At 31.0% G+C, this 14417-nt stretch overlaps 1 protein-coding gene across 1 annotated transcript; it reads left to right on the top strand.

Annotated features, from left to right (window-relative positions):
- Window positions 1–934: 934 nt before the first annotated feature.
- On the top strand, window positions 935–14239 carry LOC148618676 (ribosomal RNA-processing protein 7 homolog A-like). Its single transcript, XM_088577817.1, has 8 exons — window positions 935–1052; window positions 7081–7220; window positions 8482–8604; window positions 9451–9574; window positions 10272–10369; window positions 10700–10852; window positions 11126–11174; window positions 14137–14239. The coding sequence occupies exons 1-8, from the start codon at window positions 1010–1012 to the stop codon at window positions 14220–14222; spliced, it is 816 nt and encodes a 271-aa protein (XP_088433943.1). The 5' UTR covers window positions 935–1009; the 3' UTR covers window positions 14223–14239.
- The last annotated feature ends 178 nt before the right edge of the window (window positions 14240–14417 follow it).

The following is a 14417-nucleotide window of genomic DNA, read 5'->3' on the forward strand; positions in this document are numbered from 1 at the left end:
AATTGCTACCAGGCAAAGTTCCTAAAATCATTTGTCAAAACAGTACAGAAGATTATGAATGATAAATGGTTTATTCGTTAATTCACGTTTTTCCAACATTATATTTTTCACAGCTTAGACTAAAACAACAATCAATCAACGCAGGGTATTAGCCTATGGTTCATAAATAAGTAAAAATAAACCACATTTTTTTGGAAAAAAAGAACTGAATTAAAATAAATAGCTCTACTATATTAGCATATTTGATAGTCAGAGCAAGCCCCTGCGCTTCACCCACTAGTCAAGTTTGAATTTAAATTGAGATTTGCTATAGAAAAGGGAACAGATATGTTGACATATAGTTTACAGGTCTGGTCAATAACAAATTCAATATACAATAGACCCAACAGATTCAGTTTGTACACATGTATTTCCTCAACATACGTGCATCACTCTCCCAACTCTAACAGTTTACAACCACTCTTTTACGGGAAAGTGTTATAAATCGCAGAAGTACCAATTAAGCCTGCCGCTCAGATAATTATCAAGAAAATTATCTTTATATAGCCAAGACTATCTGATCGCGTTTCGTTTCGTGTTATTTCTATTCGTTTTGTAGTTTACATATACTCCAGCTTAATTGGGTTATGAATACACGATACTTATCTCAAAATTAGTTATTGAAGAAGTTAAACATGTAAAAGATCACATGTAATACTTAAAGATAGTGTTTATTATTGCAATCAGGAACATATAATGCCATAGACATATAATTTAATTACGAATAAGAATTCCTTGGTTTATGTAGTTATTGCCATTTGAATAAATCATATAACACATGAAAATGCAAAAAGATTATTCTTGATTTCAGATACTTTTTCGCTATTCATTTAACTAAAAGGTAAAAAAATAAAAGTATTACAAAAAAACCTCTTAATTTTCTTTTTAGGTTGACCCGACATACACGATATATCGATTTAACATATTTCTTTCCCCGATACTTGAATACCCCTAAAATTACAGTGTGGTGATGGAGAATTCGAGTGGTAGAATGATGATTAATGGGTTTACAGGTGATTGATAATCATACAAACAATTCTACTATGGGTTTGGTAAAAAGGGAAAGTATTTTTTTTATGATAATCCTTTGCTGTGGAAGTGAATATACAACATATTTAGACACTGAAACTCAGACAGTACCAGGTACACCATGACCAATGCCATGGCAAACCGTTGTGGAATTTACTTCCCATTTACCCAAGGGCCCATTTACTGATATAAATAAATAATGCGAGGCAGGTGTAAACTGTAAGAGGACAAAGTTGAATATGTTGATGTTTTTGGATAAGAGGTGATTGTAACTACATGTAGTTAATGTATTGACCTGTGTACCTTCTTTCGGATGTATAACTAGTTCCGCTGTATTATTAATATCCCTTTTTTTATGGAACTGATTGCATGTGCTTGGATCAGAGGTCAGTGGTTGCTAACAATGAAACCGGCCTGTTTCATGAAAACAACCGCTAAGATCAGATTGTCCGTATGTTAAGTAATTATCAAGTTTTAAGCTCAACATGGAATATTTTCAACTTTTCCGAAACTTCTGTATGCCATATTATTTAATCCCTTTTAGAAATGTGGAAAATACACATGAAACAATCAATCGATATTGATTTATCGTCTGCTATTTGCAAAGCTTCCCTAACAACTATCACATAAGCAAAATATATCACGTGTCATAAGAAAAGAACTACGGAAGGCAGCATTAACAAAAAATGAACAACATCTGAGGATTTGACAAATTAAAATATCAAGCATATTTTCCCTCATCTCAAAAACACTTAGAAAAATTCAATGGTAATGAATTAGATATGCAGTATTTAACAATAAAAAAACTTCACAATGAACGAAATGAACCTAATTTGGGATATTTTATAATATACACATGTCTAATGAAGAAAAAACAGTATCACCCTTATGCTTTAAATCTGCCTTTTATGCAGTATGGTAATTTTCTAAGTTAGAATTGATTCAAATGAAAAATAAATGGTATATAAAATACTTGCATGTATATAAGAATATTTGAATATTTATGAATTAAAAATAAGCAAGTTTCAAAAATCTAATGATGGAGATCACTCTACAGTATATCAATTTTAAGTGATCTAAAAATTCTAAATGATTTCAATTCTTAGTCAAATTCAATCAAATAATTATTTGAATAAGAATTGAAATAAGATAAACATCATTTTGAAGTAATTTGTTTTAAAAAAACAAAGTCTTTAAATTTTCGCATGTAAATATTTCTCTTTTAGACTGAAAAATGGATTCTATATAGTCCTTTCTGTCCAATACAACATTTTCGTCAATAAATCAAATACTAGCATATTTCTATTCATTTAGTGGAATTGTATTGTATCCCACATGGCTCCACATTCATGTTTATGTTTAATCTCAGACTCTGCACCAGAAGTAGGGTACGACAACAATAATGGCTGATAGTTGACATATGATTTACAAAAATGTACATTCGCTGGTGTAATAATTGAAGACATGCATATGACTTTATGTACAGAAGTTAAAAGTAGGTTGTCCGAATTTTATATATATATAAATATCATTAGCGTCATCTGGTCTGATTGGTAACTCGAGCAGAAGAATATCATTTTGACCAACAGAATTGGGGTACCCCGGTATATTATTGTTTACTTATCTAATTGGTCATGTGACCCTGTTACTGATGTAAACAGTTGCAATGTTTGATATGAGCTTGCCTTTGTTTTTACATTAAATGTTTGAGTCTCTGCATTTTACATTAGTTCAGTATATTTCAAAACAAGTTTCACCCAATAAAGTTCAGAATATTTGAGTTGATATCCTTGCTTTGATTGGTTAATTCTTTCTGAATTCAGTATTTAAGTGAGTGCACAGCACAGTTTATTGTTTCTCCTACAGACAGCCTGTTAAGGTGTGTAGCACACTGTTTCTACACTTTAAGACTGTAATAGTCTGTACGTTCTTTGCTTCTAACCTACATGTATCTATGGTTTTGATGTTCTTCTCAAAGGAATGTAGCATCCCAGAGAATACTTTTTTAACTTTTGGGTAACTGAATTATTGAATGATTTTAGATCTTTCGGCTTCTTTGTACACTAAAATATTTAGTTATTGGTCTCTGTTGACTGTCAAGCCTTGTTGAAATGTAAATCAATAGTTAAGATTGGTCAACAAGTAGGACTTTAAATCTGGGTGACTTTGTCATCTATTAAACTATCAAATGTGATTAAATATTAATTAACATGTGCCAAATTATTAACATGTACATAATTATTAACATGTGCCTAATTATTAAGATGTGCATAATTAATAACATGTGCATAATGCAATTATTGATGTCAATAAATGAGGTATTTAATAATCTGCTAATAAATATTTGTTCTCATGTTGATAAATAACTTAACTTGATATAGCATTTGTGGCAGGACAGCCTACCTGCATTTTAGTAGGTAGTGAAATTTTAAATTATTCAATTAATCATGCAAAATCGGAAAAAAAATATGCTGCACCCCAAAAAAAGGCTACATATTTTTTTGGTAATTAAGTTGTTTTAAGGGTCTATATTATGAAATGTGTAATTATTCAATAAAATCTGCCTGCTCTTATTGGACAATCAACACTGAAAATCCAATAGATTCTATTGTATTTGAGTGTCATTTTCAGACTTATCTCCCTTAATTTTGAAATCTACAATGCATTCTATATATTTTTTGCCTCATAAGAACAAGGGCCATATGAAAAACCTAATGTTAATTTCTATTTATCTTGGCAATTCAAACAATATATGAAAAATTAAAATATGTAGGCTTTTCACCCATGAATCACATTTTGCATGATTCTTAGCTGGAGTGCTACTTAAGGACACTCATTCTAAGAATCAGGCAAAATGTGTATAAGGTGTGGCACATGAAAAAAAAAGATTTTATTGCATTGATCAAGTATGTATACCTGACAACCTCCAGAAATAACCATCAAAGTGGTTGTAAAATTTGCCTTTTTAAGATATTGACAGGTCAGATTTAGTTGAAATGCATTATGGAATAAATGGCAGAAATTTTTTTTCTTATAAAAGCAGTAAAAAAATATCTATGTCACAGATGCCTCAGGAAAAATTTAAATAGCTTTTCAGTTGTTTTTAAATTTGAGGCAAAAAAGACCAATTTGAGAATTATGATATGCCACCCATTTCACAGAATGGTACTTAAAATCTTTAGCCCAATCAGTTTGTTGCTGGCTAATATCGCAAAGTGGTCTAGGGTTCACTCTTTAGTGGCAGAGGTATAATTTTGTGAGGCAAATCAAGCCCTTCGGTTACATTTGGCGTCCAACGAAGACTCTTGAAGTCGGGAAATGAGGCAGGATGGCCTACATGCGTTGTAGTAGGTAGTGAGATTTAAATAGCCAGTTAATTGACTTGCCTAAAGGATTAATTCTTTAGCCGAATCGGTTTGTCACTGGCTTGACACCAAGTGGTCTTGGGTTCGATCCTTGATGGCAGGGTTTAATTTTATGAGGCAAATCATGCTGTCCAGTTACACTTTAAATTGAAAGATTTGTTAAAATGTTATTACATCTTGTATGGGTAGTCATGTGTGCTGTGTATTATCCAAAGTTGGTGTCATTTCAGTTGAGCAGTAATGTGTATTTCGGTACTAGGCATATTGAAAACAAGAATAATGTGTGCAGTTTAGTTACATTGTCAAACAGATGCCCCATTTTCATCTGGTTGTGTACCTCCTTTTCTGCTGTATTTGTTTATTCAATTAATTGAACCAATTGTCACTCTAAGACGCCATATTGATACTTATCACTGCATTTCAATGATATTTACAGTTGAACCTGCCTAAAGAGTCATACCAAACCAGCGGTCGCCTTCATTGAACAACCACAAAGAAAATATTGACTTTTGACTAACAGCATAATGCAAAAAAATAGTTAAGCGAAGGGATTCTTTATGAAAGCACTAAAACAATCGAAATAGACAACTTCTTAAAACAGTAAACTGCAGATAATATGATGTATAAAATAGAAATGGATGATTATTATGATCAAATAATTTATTTGTAAAATCAAACAATAACAATAACTTTCTTATGCTAAAAAAAAATACATGACTATGTCTTGATGTGTCTGCCAATTCACCCTGAAAAAGAAACAAAATTAATTCATATTTACTTTAGACTATGAAAATTTTAGCATTTCATCACACTTCTTTTGAGAAGGTTACTTCTGCCATCCCCTAAATGTAACTGTCTAATAGAGGTTGCACTGTATATTAGACATTGACAATTAACACTATACCAGAGACTTTACACTGAATTCAATGCGAAACATCTAGCAAAGTTAGTTTATTTTTCCATTGAACTTTGAAGAAAATTATGACGTGCAAATATTTTTATATGACCAAGATTCAACAACACGTGGCACCCGCTTTATCAACATGTTGATAATTCGTCTTTATATTGAAAGCAATGAATTCAACATGTAAATAAATATTTTGAATGTTAATAAATCTTCAGTCACTAATTAATTATGAACATGTGGCTAAATATAATATCAAAATTTTATAAACATGTGAATAAATATGTCACATTTATTGAAATCGATAAATGAGGATTTATTGATATCAATAATTAATCCTTAATATCAATAAATAAGCAAATCCACATGGGTCTGTCATAATCAAGAGAATGACCACATGTTCTTGTTTAGAGAGAGATAATTGGAAGATGGACAATCTAGTGAGAGGACAAAAACAGTTGTTACCATTTTGTAGTTGTTTAATTTTTTACCAAGTTTTGTGATATAATCATCCTCTGAACAGTTTACATCTCATGAATTGCAAAGCAGTGTATCAACTGCATGTTGTCACAGAGTTGGTTATGAAAGTGTGAATTTGGAAGCATGATTTACAGCATGAAATCCTACCTTCACCATCATGGATTATCCATATACATATATTATAGACTTCTGGGTGACAATTTAAGTGACAGTCCAGCTGGAGTGGAAAACTGATTACATAACCATGTCAATTTAACTGTTTCAATCTATTTCAAGTACAACACAGGTAGGATGTGCTGCCACATTTCTCCAGTTCTACATTTTACCATGCACTGCTAGCACTATGGCTGTTGAATAATTAGTAGGTTTTTTTTTTAAACTTGAGGGCATGATTCTCTGCTGGAATCCTAGACCTTTTGGTGGCACACTCTTTTGTCTTAAGTATTTATCTAAGTTTATTTACTGGCTGTTTAATTCCTACTACAACACAGGTAGTCCATCCTGCAACACAAGTGTTATCTTCCATGATCTTAAAATGTACAGCACCAAGCCAAAAGTGAGTCCCATTTTCAAAGTTACCCACAGAATATGTATAAAATTATATTTTTCTAAAAAAATGTTGTGAAGCTGTCTTATCACCGTTCTTGATGAAATATTCATCAACAGAGATGAAAAACAAAAGTTCATATGTCCATTTGGGTTTAAGTTTTAATTGAACTTGAAAAAAAAAAAAATAAAATTAACTTGCTTTCATAGGCAAATTGTGACTCAATAACTTTTGTTTTAATTCAGTTAATTATATTTTGGAACTTGGCAGAAATTTTTCTTTCATAAGATGTTAAGATGTAAAGTTCTATAAATTTGTTGCAAAATGGCAACAGAATTGTTTTTTGAATAAAAAGTATTTTTGTATAGATTCTATGGGGGGTAAATTGAAAATGGGACTCACTTTTTGTATGGTGCTGTACTGTTGACATAAACAAGACAAAGAGAGGCCATTCATTCAGTTTCTGTATGCTGTTTTAAAATTTCATAGACACTTTTTAAAAATGATCAAAATTTCTAATAGACCACATATAACTCTTTTTAATTTAAACATTTGAAAAAGTGATTTCACACTGGTCACTAATCTTCCTCCAATCTCAGCTTTCATATCACTTGACTATTCTTACCTCCATCAATTTAAATATTACATGTATGTTTACTTTTAAGCTTTTTTTTCTGCTATTAGTTTTAACCTCAAAAATCATTTTCATTATCCAGTATTGCAGACCAAATTCACAGAGAAGTCAAAAAGTGGACACTTCCTTTACATCAAGGAATATGCTGCTAGAGACAAAGATCCCAAAAGACCTCAAGAAAGGACTCTTTTTGTTGTCAACATACCTCCATATTGCACAAAAGTAGGATATTGAACATATTACGACTGCATATTGTAAATGTTGACCCCATTAGCGAGAAATATTTAATATGATGATTAGTTGAGAACAATAGTATGCTTCTTGTTTTTCGTTTGTATTTTTAGATGAATGTCCATAAGAAAAATGGTAATTTGTGCAAAATCAGATAGGGTAAAAAATTAGCAACATAAATGGTTGAAAATGTATATTTTTATCTTTTCAGATTTTGGTCAATATGTTATTGTTATAAAGTAATTTTTTTGTTTCACTAATTGATTAGGCTAAGGACATTTGTATTTTTTAAACTTCATGTTATAACACCTATAACGATTAAATTTGGCTGATTGCAAATGGGAAACACAGGGATTAATTGAATTGTAAAGTGTTTAAATGGCCTAATTATAGCATTAACTCATGAGGCCAAATGAAAAAATATACTGGTATGTGTGGTTCTGGTCTCCCATGTGGGTTCTGGTTTCCCATGTGTGGTTCAGGTCTCCCATGTGGGTTCTGGTCTCCCATGTGTGGTTCTGGTCTCCCGACCAACTCTAGTTATTACTGCCAACCCTAGACTTTTTTTGCCAAAAAAAAAATAAATAAATAAAATAAAAACTTACTGGCTGTAATTTTATTAGTATTAATTAATGAACATGACAACTACAACTCTGGAATAAACTGAAATTAAAAACAAAAATCCCTACTACATGTATGTACCTTCTGACCCTGTTTTTCTCTATAATGTGATCTGAACCACACATATTTTTTTTTATTTGGCTTAAGTAATTTTCAATGAACAAAATACCGGAAAGGTGGCCTAAGTTCTTTCAGTTGTTACATATTTTTACATGTTTATAATCTATCGTGTAAAGATATAAGAGAGAAAATTACAATGTTTGGACAAAATTGTGTTTTATTTATCCCAGGTTTTTCTATGAGAAATTAAAACATGTAGCTATAAATATTTTAACTTAAAGCAAAAGGAAGTAGCGATGAACAGTGTTATTCTCATTATGAGGAGTTACTGGAAACCAATTTTTTTTGGCAATTTAGAATGTCAATCCAATTTCACCACTATTTAATATCACAACTTACACTCTTTTCAAGATGTCCTCTGTTAATAATGAGGCTTATTCATGGTTTTCTTCTTGTTTATATAATTAGCAAAAATAGATCACTGAAGAAAATAAGCTGGTTAGGCATGTATGTGAATGTTAGCAATTTAGTTCTTCAAATCACAGCTATATTTTTGTCACTCTTTTTATAGGATAGTTTGAAAGAAATGTTCATGCCATGTGGAAAAGTATTGCAAGTTCATCTTCAGGATAAACCCACAAAAGATCTATTTCTTAACCAGTCTGAATTCTTTCCAGAGACTGCCTGGAAAAAAGTAAGATAACCTTTTCAGAGTTAAAGAGGTACAAAATTGGGCTAGGCCAAAAAAATTGACTTTTTAATTTTCGGTCCAATTTTGAAATTTTTTTGTTATTCCCTATGGAGATCCTTATCTGCATTTTCAAATCAGATTTCAGATATCTCTTACCATAAAAATGTATTTGAGTTATAAGGGGTTGAAGGGGCCACATCCCAAAAATGTACTTTCTTATTTTTGGTCAAATTTTTTTAATTCCTTATGATGATCCCTGCCTGTGATATTTTCAGATTTTAGATATATCTTACCGTTTTCAAGTAAAAAGGGGTCATATGGGCCAAACTACAAAGTCAACTATTTTGTTTTTGGTACGATTTTGAAATTTTATTATGAATTTTCAAATTTTGTGCTAACCAGTAGTTGTGTCCATAACAAAATTTCTATGTTTAAAGTGTCAAATACAAATATTACGTCCACATTTGCCCCAACTATTCTGGGTTGCACCACTGCAGTTGTATCATGCTGCACACACTACAAAGGCTTTTTTTCTGTCTTAACCCCAAGTCTCCTTAGAAGTTTAAGAATGGATTCAGCCAATCTTTAAGGATGCCTACACTTTTAAATGTGTTAAAAGGGTGTGTTGAAGCCATGAAAAAGGTAAGGTTTGTGAAGGTAAAAAAAAAGGGATTGGATTTTCTAAAATAACTCAGCATTTTCATACTTATTCTCTTGAATTATTATCTTGTACATTATACATTTTCCAATATTTAAATTGAGCATCATGATAACTGGCGCTATCTAGCACTTACTAAAATTACCTAGTAATAACATCAGTATTGTAATCTTAATTACATTTTATTGTAGTGTTTTAAGGTAGGATACATAGTATTTAAAAGTCCAGGATCTATTGAAAAGGTGAAGTCCCTCCCATTTGACAAACCATTAATAATATCAACACCTGCTTGTCCAGTCAAAACAGGTGTTAGAGGTAAGTATATTTTCTTTTCTTTTGGAAATAAAAATCATGAAATTTATGATGGGACAGCTTCATAACTTTGAAAAATGAAATTTTGCATAGGAAGCAATGTAAAAAAAGTTGACTCATTTATGGCACCATACAGTGTTGTATCATATGTTTCCATCAAACCTGTTATAGCCAAATATGACAATGTTAATATTTTTTGCTTGGACATTAAAAACTTACACTATTCTTTATCAATACTGTGGCTGTCAGTATAAAGTAATGCTGTTACAGGTGTTACTAATGGAAGACTTTCATATTCAATTCTGGAAAAGTTCTTCAATTATATTGAGGTCAACTGGGATCAACATGTGTAAGATTGAAGACATTGTAATGGGAGCTAAGGGAACAGAAGCTCAATTTGATTACTACAAAAAGTATTTAAATGATACATATTCTATAGAAGTATGTCAGATACACGCATGTTCATGTCCAGAGACATAATTACACGTAACTATTACTGTTCTTGTAGCCTCTAAATTTAATATTCAACTATCTGCTTTCTACACTAAACTTTTTTTACTAGAAATTTGAAGATTTCCCCCCAAAAATAGTCAGTTGCTACCAACAACACTAAATCATACTGACTGTGTTGTATTACTGTCATGATGCATGTGAACTACAATTGGGCATTTGAATAAGTACATTTTATTTTTGGTTACAGGTTGGTGTCATGAATATGACCAGAATAGAGTAGATATCAATAAATTACAGACTGAGATTAACACATACATGGACAGATATGATCAACTTGTGGAAGAGGTGAAATTATATTTCAATTTAAAATACAAAGTTTGCTAAATTTACAAAAATATTAATTTGCATTTACCTGAATTTATTCAAACTGGCTAATGAATTTCTTATAATGCATGGAATAAATTTGGAACATACTGTATCTGACAAACAGATTTTTCTGTGCTGATTATTGTATATTTTGCATTGTAATTTTAATATTTTAAAGAAACAAAAGATGATTCAATTTTCTATACTCATAATGTTGCATTTCTCTTATAATTTTATCATTCCAACAAAATTAGATATGATTGAATTTTCCATGCCATAAATTTTGCGTGTTTCACACTTTGTTTTCAGGAGAAACAAAAGGCTCATGAGCAGGAAGGCATACCGGATGAGGAGGGCTGGATCACAGTTACACGACACAGCAAGAAAAATAAACCCACACCAAGAACAGAGGCTATGGAATCTAAGTTGACAGATAAAGAAAAACACAAGAGAAGAAATATGGTATACATTGTTTTAATTGTCTTGTATGCAGTGATTTCTACATGATATAATTGTTCTATAATGTTGATAGCACTTAAATCTAAGTAAAACAGAGTAATATATTGTCAAGGAAAGTCCTTCTTTCTCAAGACATTTATTCATTGAACAATGACTTTTATATAGAGGAAGTTTTAAGTATTGTTTGCCTTGCCAACAACAACAAAAAATAATTTGGTTGTCATTTACATGCTTTTGTTCTTATAAGTTGCTTAAGTGAAATGTATTTTTTCGCAGGAATTCAAAAACTTTTACACCTTTCAAGCAAGAGAGACAAAACGAAATGGTAAGTAGTATTTGTTTCTGCAAATATGAATTGAAGAGATATACAATAAGTGGGATGTGGACATTAATATCTTTACAAATACTGCTCTAAAAATTGGTTTCAGTTGATTCGTTCCATTCACACAATACAATTCTGTTTGCAGTTATCAGACCTGTTTACCCCTATGCTTTTGGCGTATTTTCTACGATTTTTGGCTTGAAAATATGCCGTACGTTTTCTACGCTTTACAACGAAAAACGTGTACCAACAAAAAATCAAAACCCGATTTTGTAACTGAAAGATGATTGTCGAACCCAAACTGCGTTTTAATTCTCTTGGGGCCGAAAACAGTAGGGAATTCTGAGTAGATATACGATTGATCTCGTAGACGCTTTGATCCGGCTCATATACCGCAGATCAAACAATCAAGTGACTTTGCCAATCATTAGCTACATGAGGAGCATCTAATGGCGATTGAAACATGTCAAAAATAAAGAGGATGATGAGGAAGCACCTGGCGTGTCTGATACTTGTGTGAATAAAAGTATTTTTATTCATATACCATATTTTTTTCAGAAAATACTCATTTAAACTGTCTGAAAGTTGGTAAATATGTTCAAAATATTCTAATGGTTGAACAGAATGAATGTTTTTATTTTTGAAAATAAGAAAACATCTCTTTAGGTTACAGACCACAATTGCATCATCAATTTAGAATGTACGCAAAAAAAGTCCTACGCCAAGGTACAAAGTAGTCCCTTTAGCATGCCAAAAAAAAGTGTTGACAATATTTTTAAATGAATGAACTTTTTTCATAAAGGGAATTTTATTCTTATAATTTTGAGCTCAAAGTATGCTGTCTCAAACTTGAATTTGGTGGAACAATAAATAAAGATGATCTAAATAAAGAATTTTTAGGATTCCCCAGGCTATTTTTAGGGTAGATGAGTTCCAAGTGTCAGTGCTGCACTGCAAGGTAGTAAACCCCTTGTGAAATTTTGAGTGACATAGCAGTACATGTGTATGTTTCAGGTGATATATGGTTTTGGTTAGGTTAAACTTAAGGTAAACTACTGAGGATTCCTTGAAAATGAGCAAATTAACATAGAGAGTAATGGAAATTTGAATGAGTGGTTTGTAGGCTTTAAAAGTCTTTGGGATCAAAGTTGATGGGCAACTCCTTGTAACAGCTATTGCCCTTGAAAATTGAAAAGTATTTACAGTTTTAAGCCAATATCTTGCAAACTATAATAGATAGAAAGAAACTTTCAATTTCTGAATTGATCCTTATGATAAGTCCTACCAAAGTCTTCTGGAGTCAAAATTGTTGGACAACTCCTTTTTAAATTTATTGCTCTTGAAAGACAAATCTACACAGATGAGCCTCTTGTTTTTTTGATAGATTGTTTTGACAACACCAATACCATAATATTTAAGACTAAGTATATATTTTCTATCAAGTTCAATGTTTTTTACTATTTTTTATTGATAAATTACAAGATCATTACTGTCATTAACAGTTATCTGACATAATAAAAAGGATTTTTTTTTCTTTAAAAAAGATTTCCCATCAAAGTTCTTTGCTGATTTTAACCAAACTTTAGAAACACAGTGTGAAGAACAAATTGATGTTAGATAAAAATCACAAAACTCCTTTAGAGTTTGATGATTTTAATTTAATATCAAAAGAATGAAGTTACCAATTCAAAATGTGTATTTTCTTTGAATATTTCAGTTGGTGACTATGATTGTGTTTTATTTGGATATTTCAGTTGGTGACTATGATTGTGTGTTATTTTTTGGATATTTCAGTTGGTGACTATGATTGTGTTTTATTTGGATATTTCAGTTGGTGACTATGATTTTTTGTGTGTGTTATTTTCTGGATATTTCAGTTGGTGACTATGATTGTGTTTTATTTGGATATTTCAGTTGGTGACTATGATTGTGTGTTATTTTTGGGGTATTTCAGTTGGTGACTATGATTGTGTATTTTATTTGGATATTTCAGTTGGTGACTATGATCATGTGTTATTTTTTGGATATTTCAGTTGGCGACTATGATTGTGTATTTTATTTGGATATTTCGGTTGGTGACTATGATTGTGTATTTTATTTGGATATTTCAGTTGATGACTATGATTGTGTATTTTATTTGGATATTTTGGTTGGTGACTATGATTGTGTATTTTATTGGATATTTCGGTTGGTGACCATGATTATGTATTTTATTTGGATATTTGAGTTGGTGGTTATGATAATGTATTTTATTTGGATATTGAGTTGGTGACAATGATTATGTATTTTGTTTGGATATTTCAGTTGGTGACTATGGTTGTGTATTTCATTTGGATATTTGAGTTTGGTGACTATGATTGTGTGTTATTTTTTTTTTTATATTTCAGTTGATGACTGAATGTGTGTTATTTTTTTTGATATTTCAGTTGGTGACTATGATTGTGTATTTTATTTGGCAATTTCAGTTGATGACTGAATGTGTGTTAATTTTTGGATATTTCAGTTGGTGACTATGATTGTGTATTTTATTTGGCAATTTCAGTTGGTGACTATGATTGTGTGTTATTTGTTTGGATATTTCAGTTGGTGACTATGATTGTGTATTTTATTTGGCTATTTCAGTTGGTGACTATGATTGTGTATTTTATTTGGCTATTTCAGTTGGTGACTATGATTGTGTGTTATGTTTTGGTTTTCTTGACTGAGTCTTATTTCTAGTTTTTATACATCTTTGATAGATTTTGGTAACGTTTGGTACAAAGTATATCACTTTGAATAGAAGTTTTCTCTTTATGTTCATTGTTATTAATTTTTTTGGGATAAAAAAACACTAATAGGGATTTGAATGCATTATGTGCTTTAGAACAGTTGTTTCTTTAAATTTCAGTCGTAGAAATTTGTCCCTTTACTTCCCTACAAAAGGTAGTTAAACTCTATAATACTTTTAACACTGTTTGTTTTTCAGATATTGCCACATTGCGAAAGAAATTTGAGGAGGATAAACAGAGGATAGCTTTAATGAAAGCTGCTAGAAAATTTAAACCATATTGAAATAAATATTACACATATCATCTGTTGATATTTTTGTCAAACCTCCTTGAGCATTCCTACATTTAGATGATTCAATAATGGATGTAAAGAAAGTTTTTATACACCACCAAATGTAGTGGCATCTTGTTGTGTGATACCTTATGTTTTTAATTGACAGGTATGATGCTTTATCATTTTCTTCTGAAAGTTTTCTCT

Source organism: Perna viridis, chromosome 4 (genome assembly GCF_037379345.1).
Source record: "Perna viridis isolate PV_CMFRI_1.1 ecotype Kerala chromosome 4, ASM3737934v1, whole genome shotgun sequence".
Classification (NCBI taxonomy): domain Eukaryota; kingdom Metazoa; phylum Mollusca; class Bivalvia; order Mytilida; family Mytilidae; genus Perna; species Perna viridis.

Bases quoted from the DNA above. Each gene is read 5' to 3' on its own strand.
- LOC148618676 (XM_088577817.1), top strand. From the start codon at position 1,010: ATGGAGAATTCGAGTGGTAGAATGATGATTAATGGGTTTACAG. The intron at 7,221-8,481 runs GTAGGATATTGA...CTCTTTTTATAG, and splicing joins TACCTCCATATTGCACAAAA to GATAGTTTGAAAGAAATGTT. The intron at 9,575-10,271 runs GTAAGTATATTT...TTTTGGTTACAG, and splicing joins AGTCAAAACAGGTGTTAGAG to GTTGGTGTCATGAATATGAC.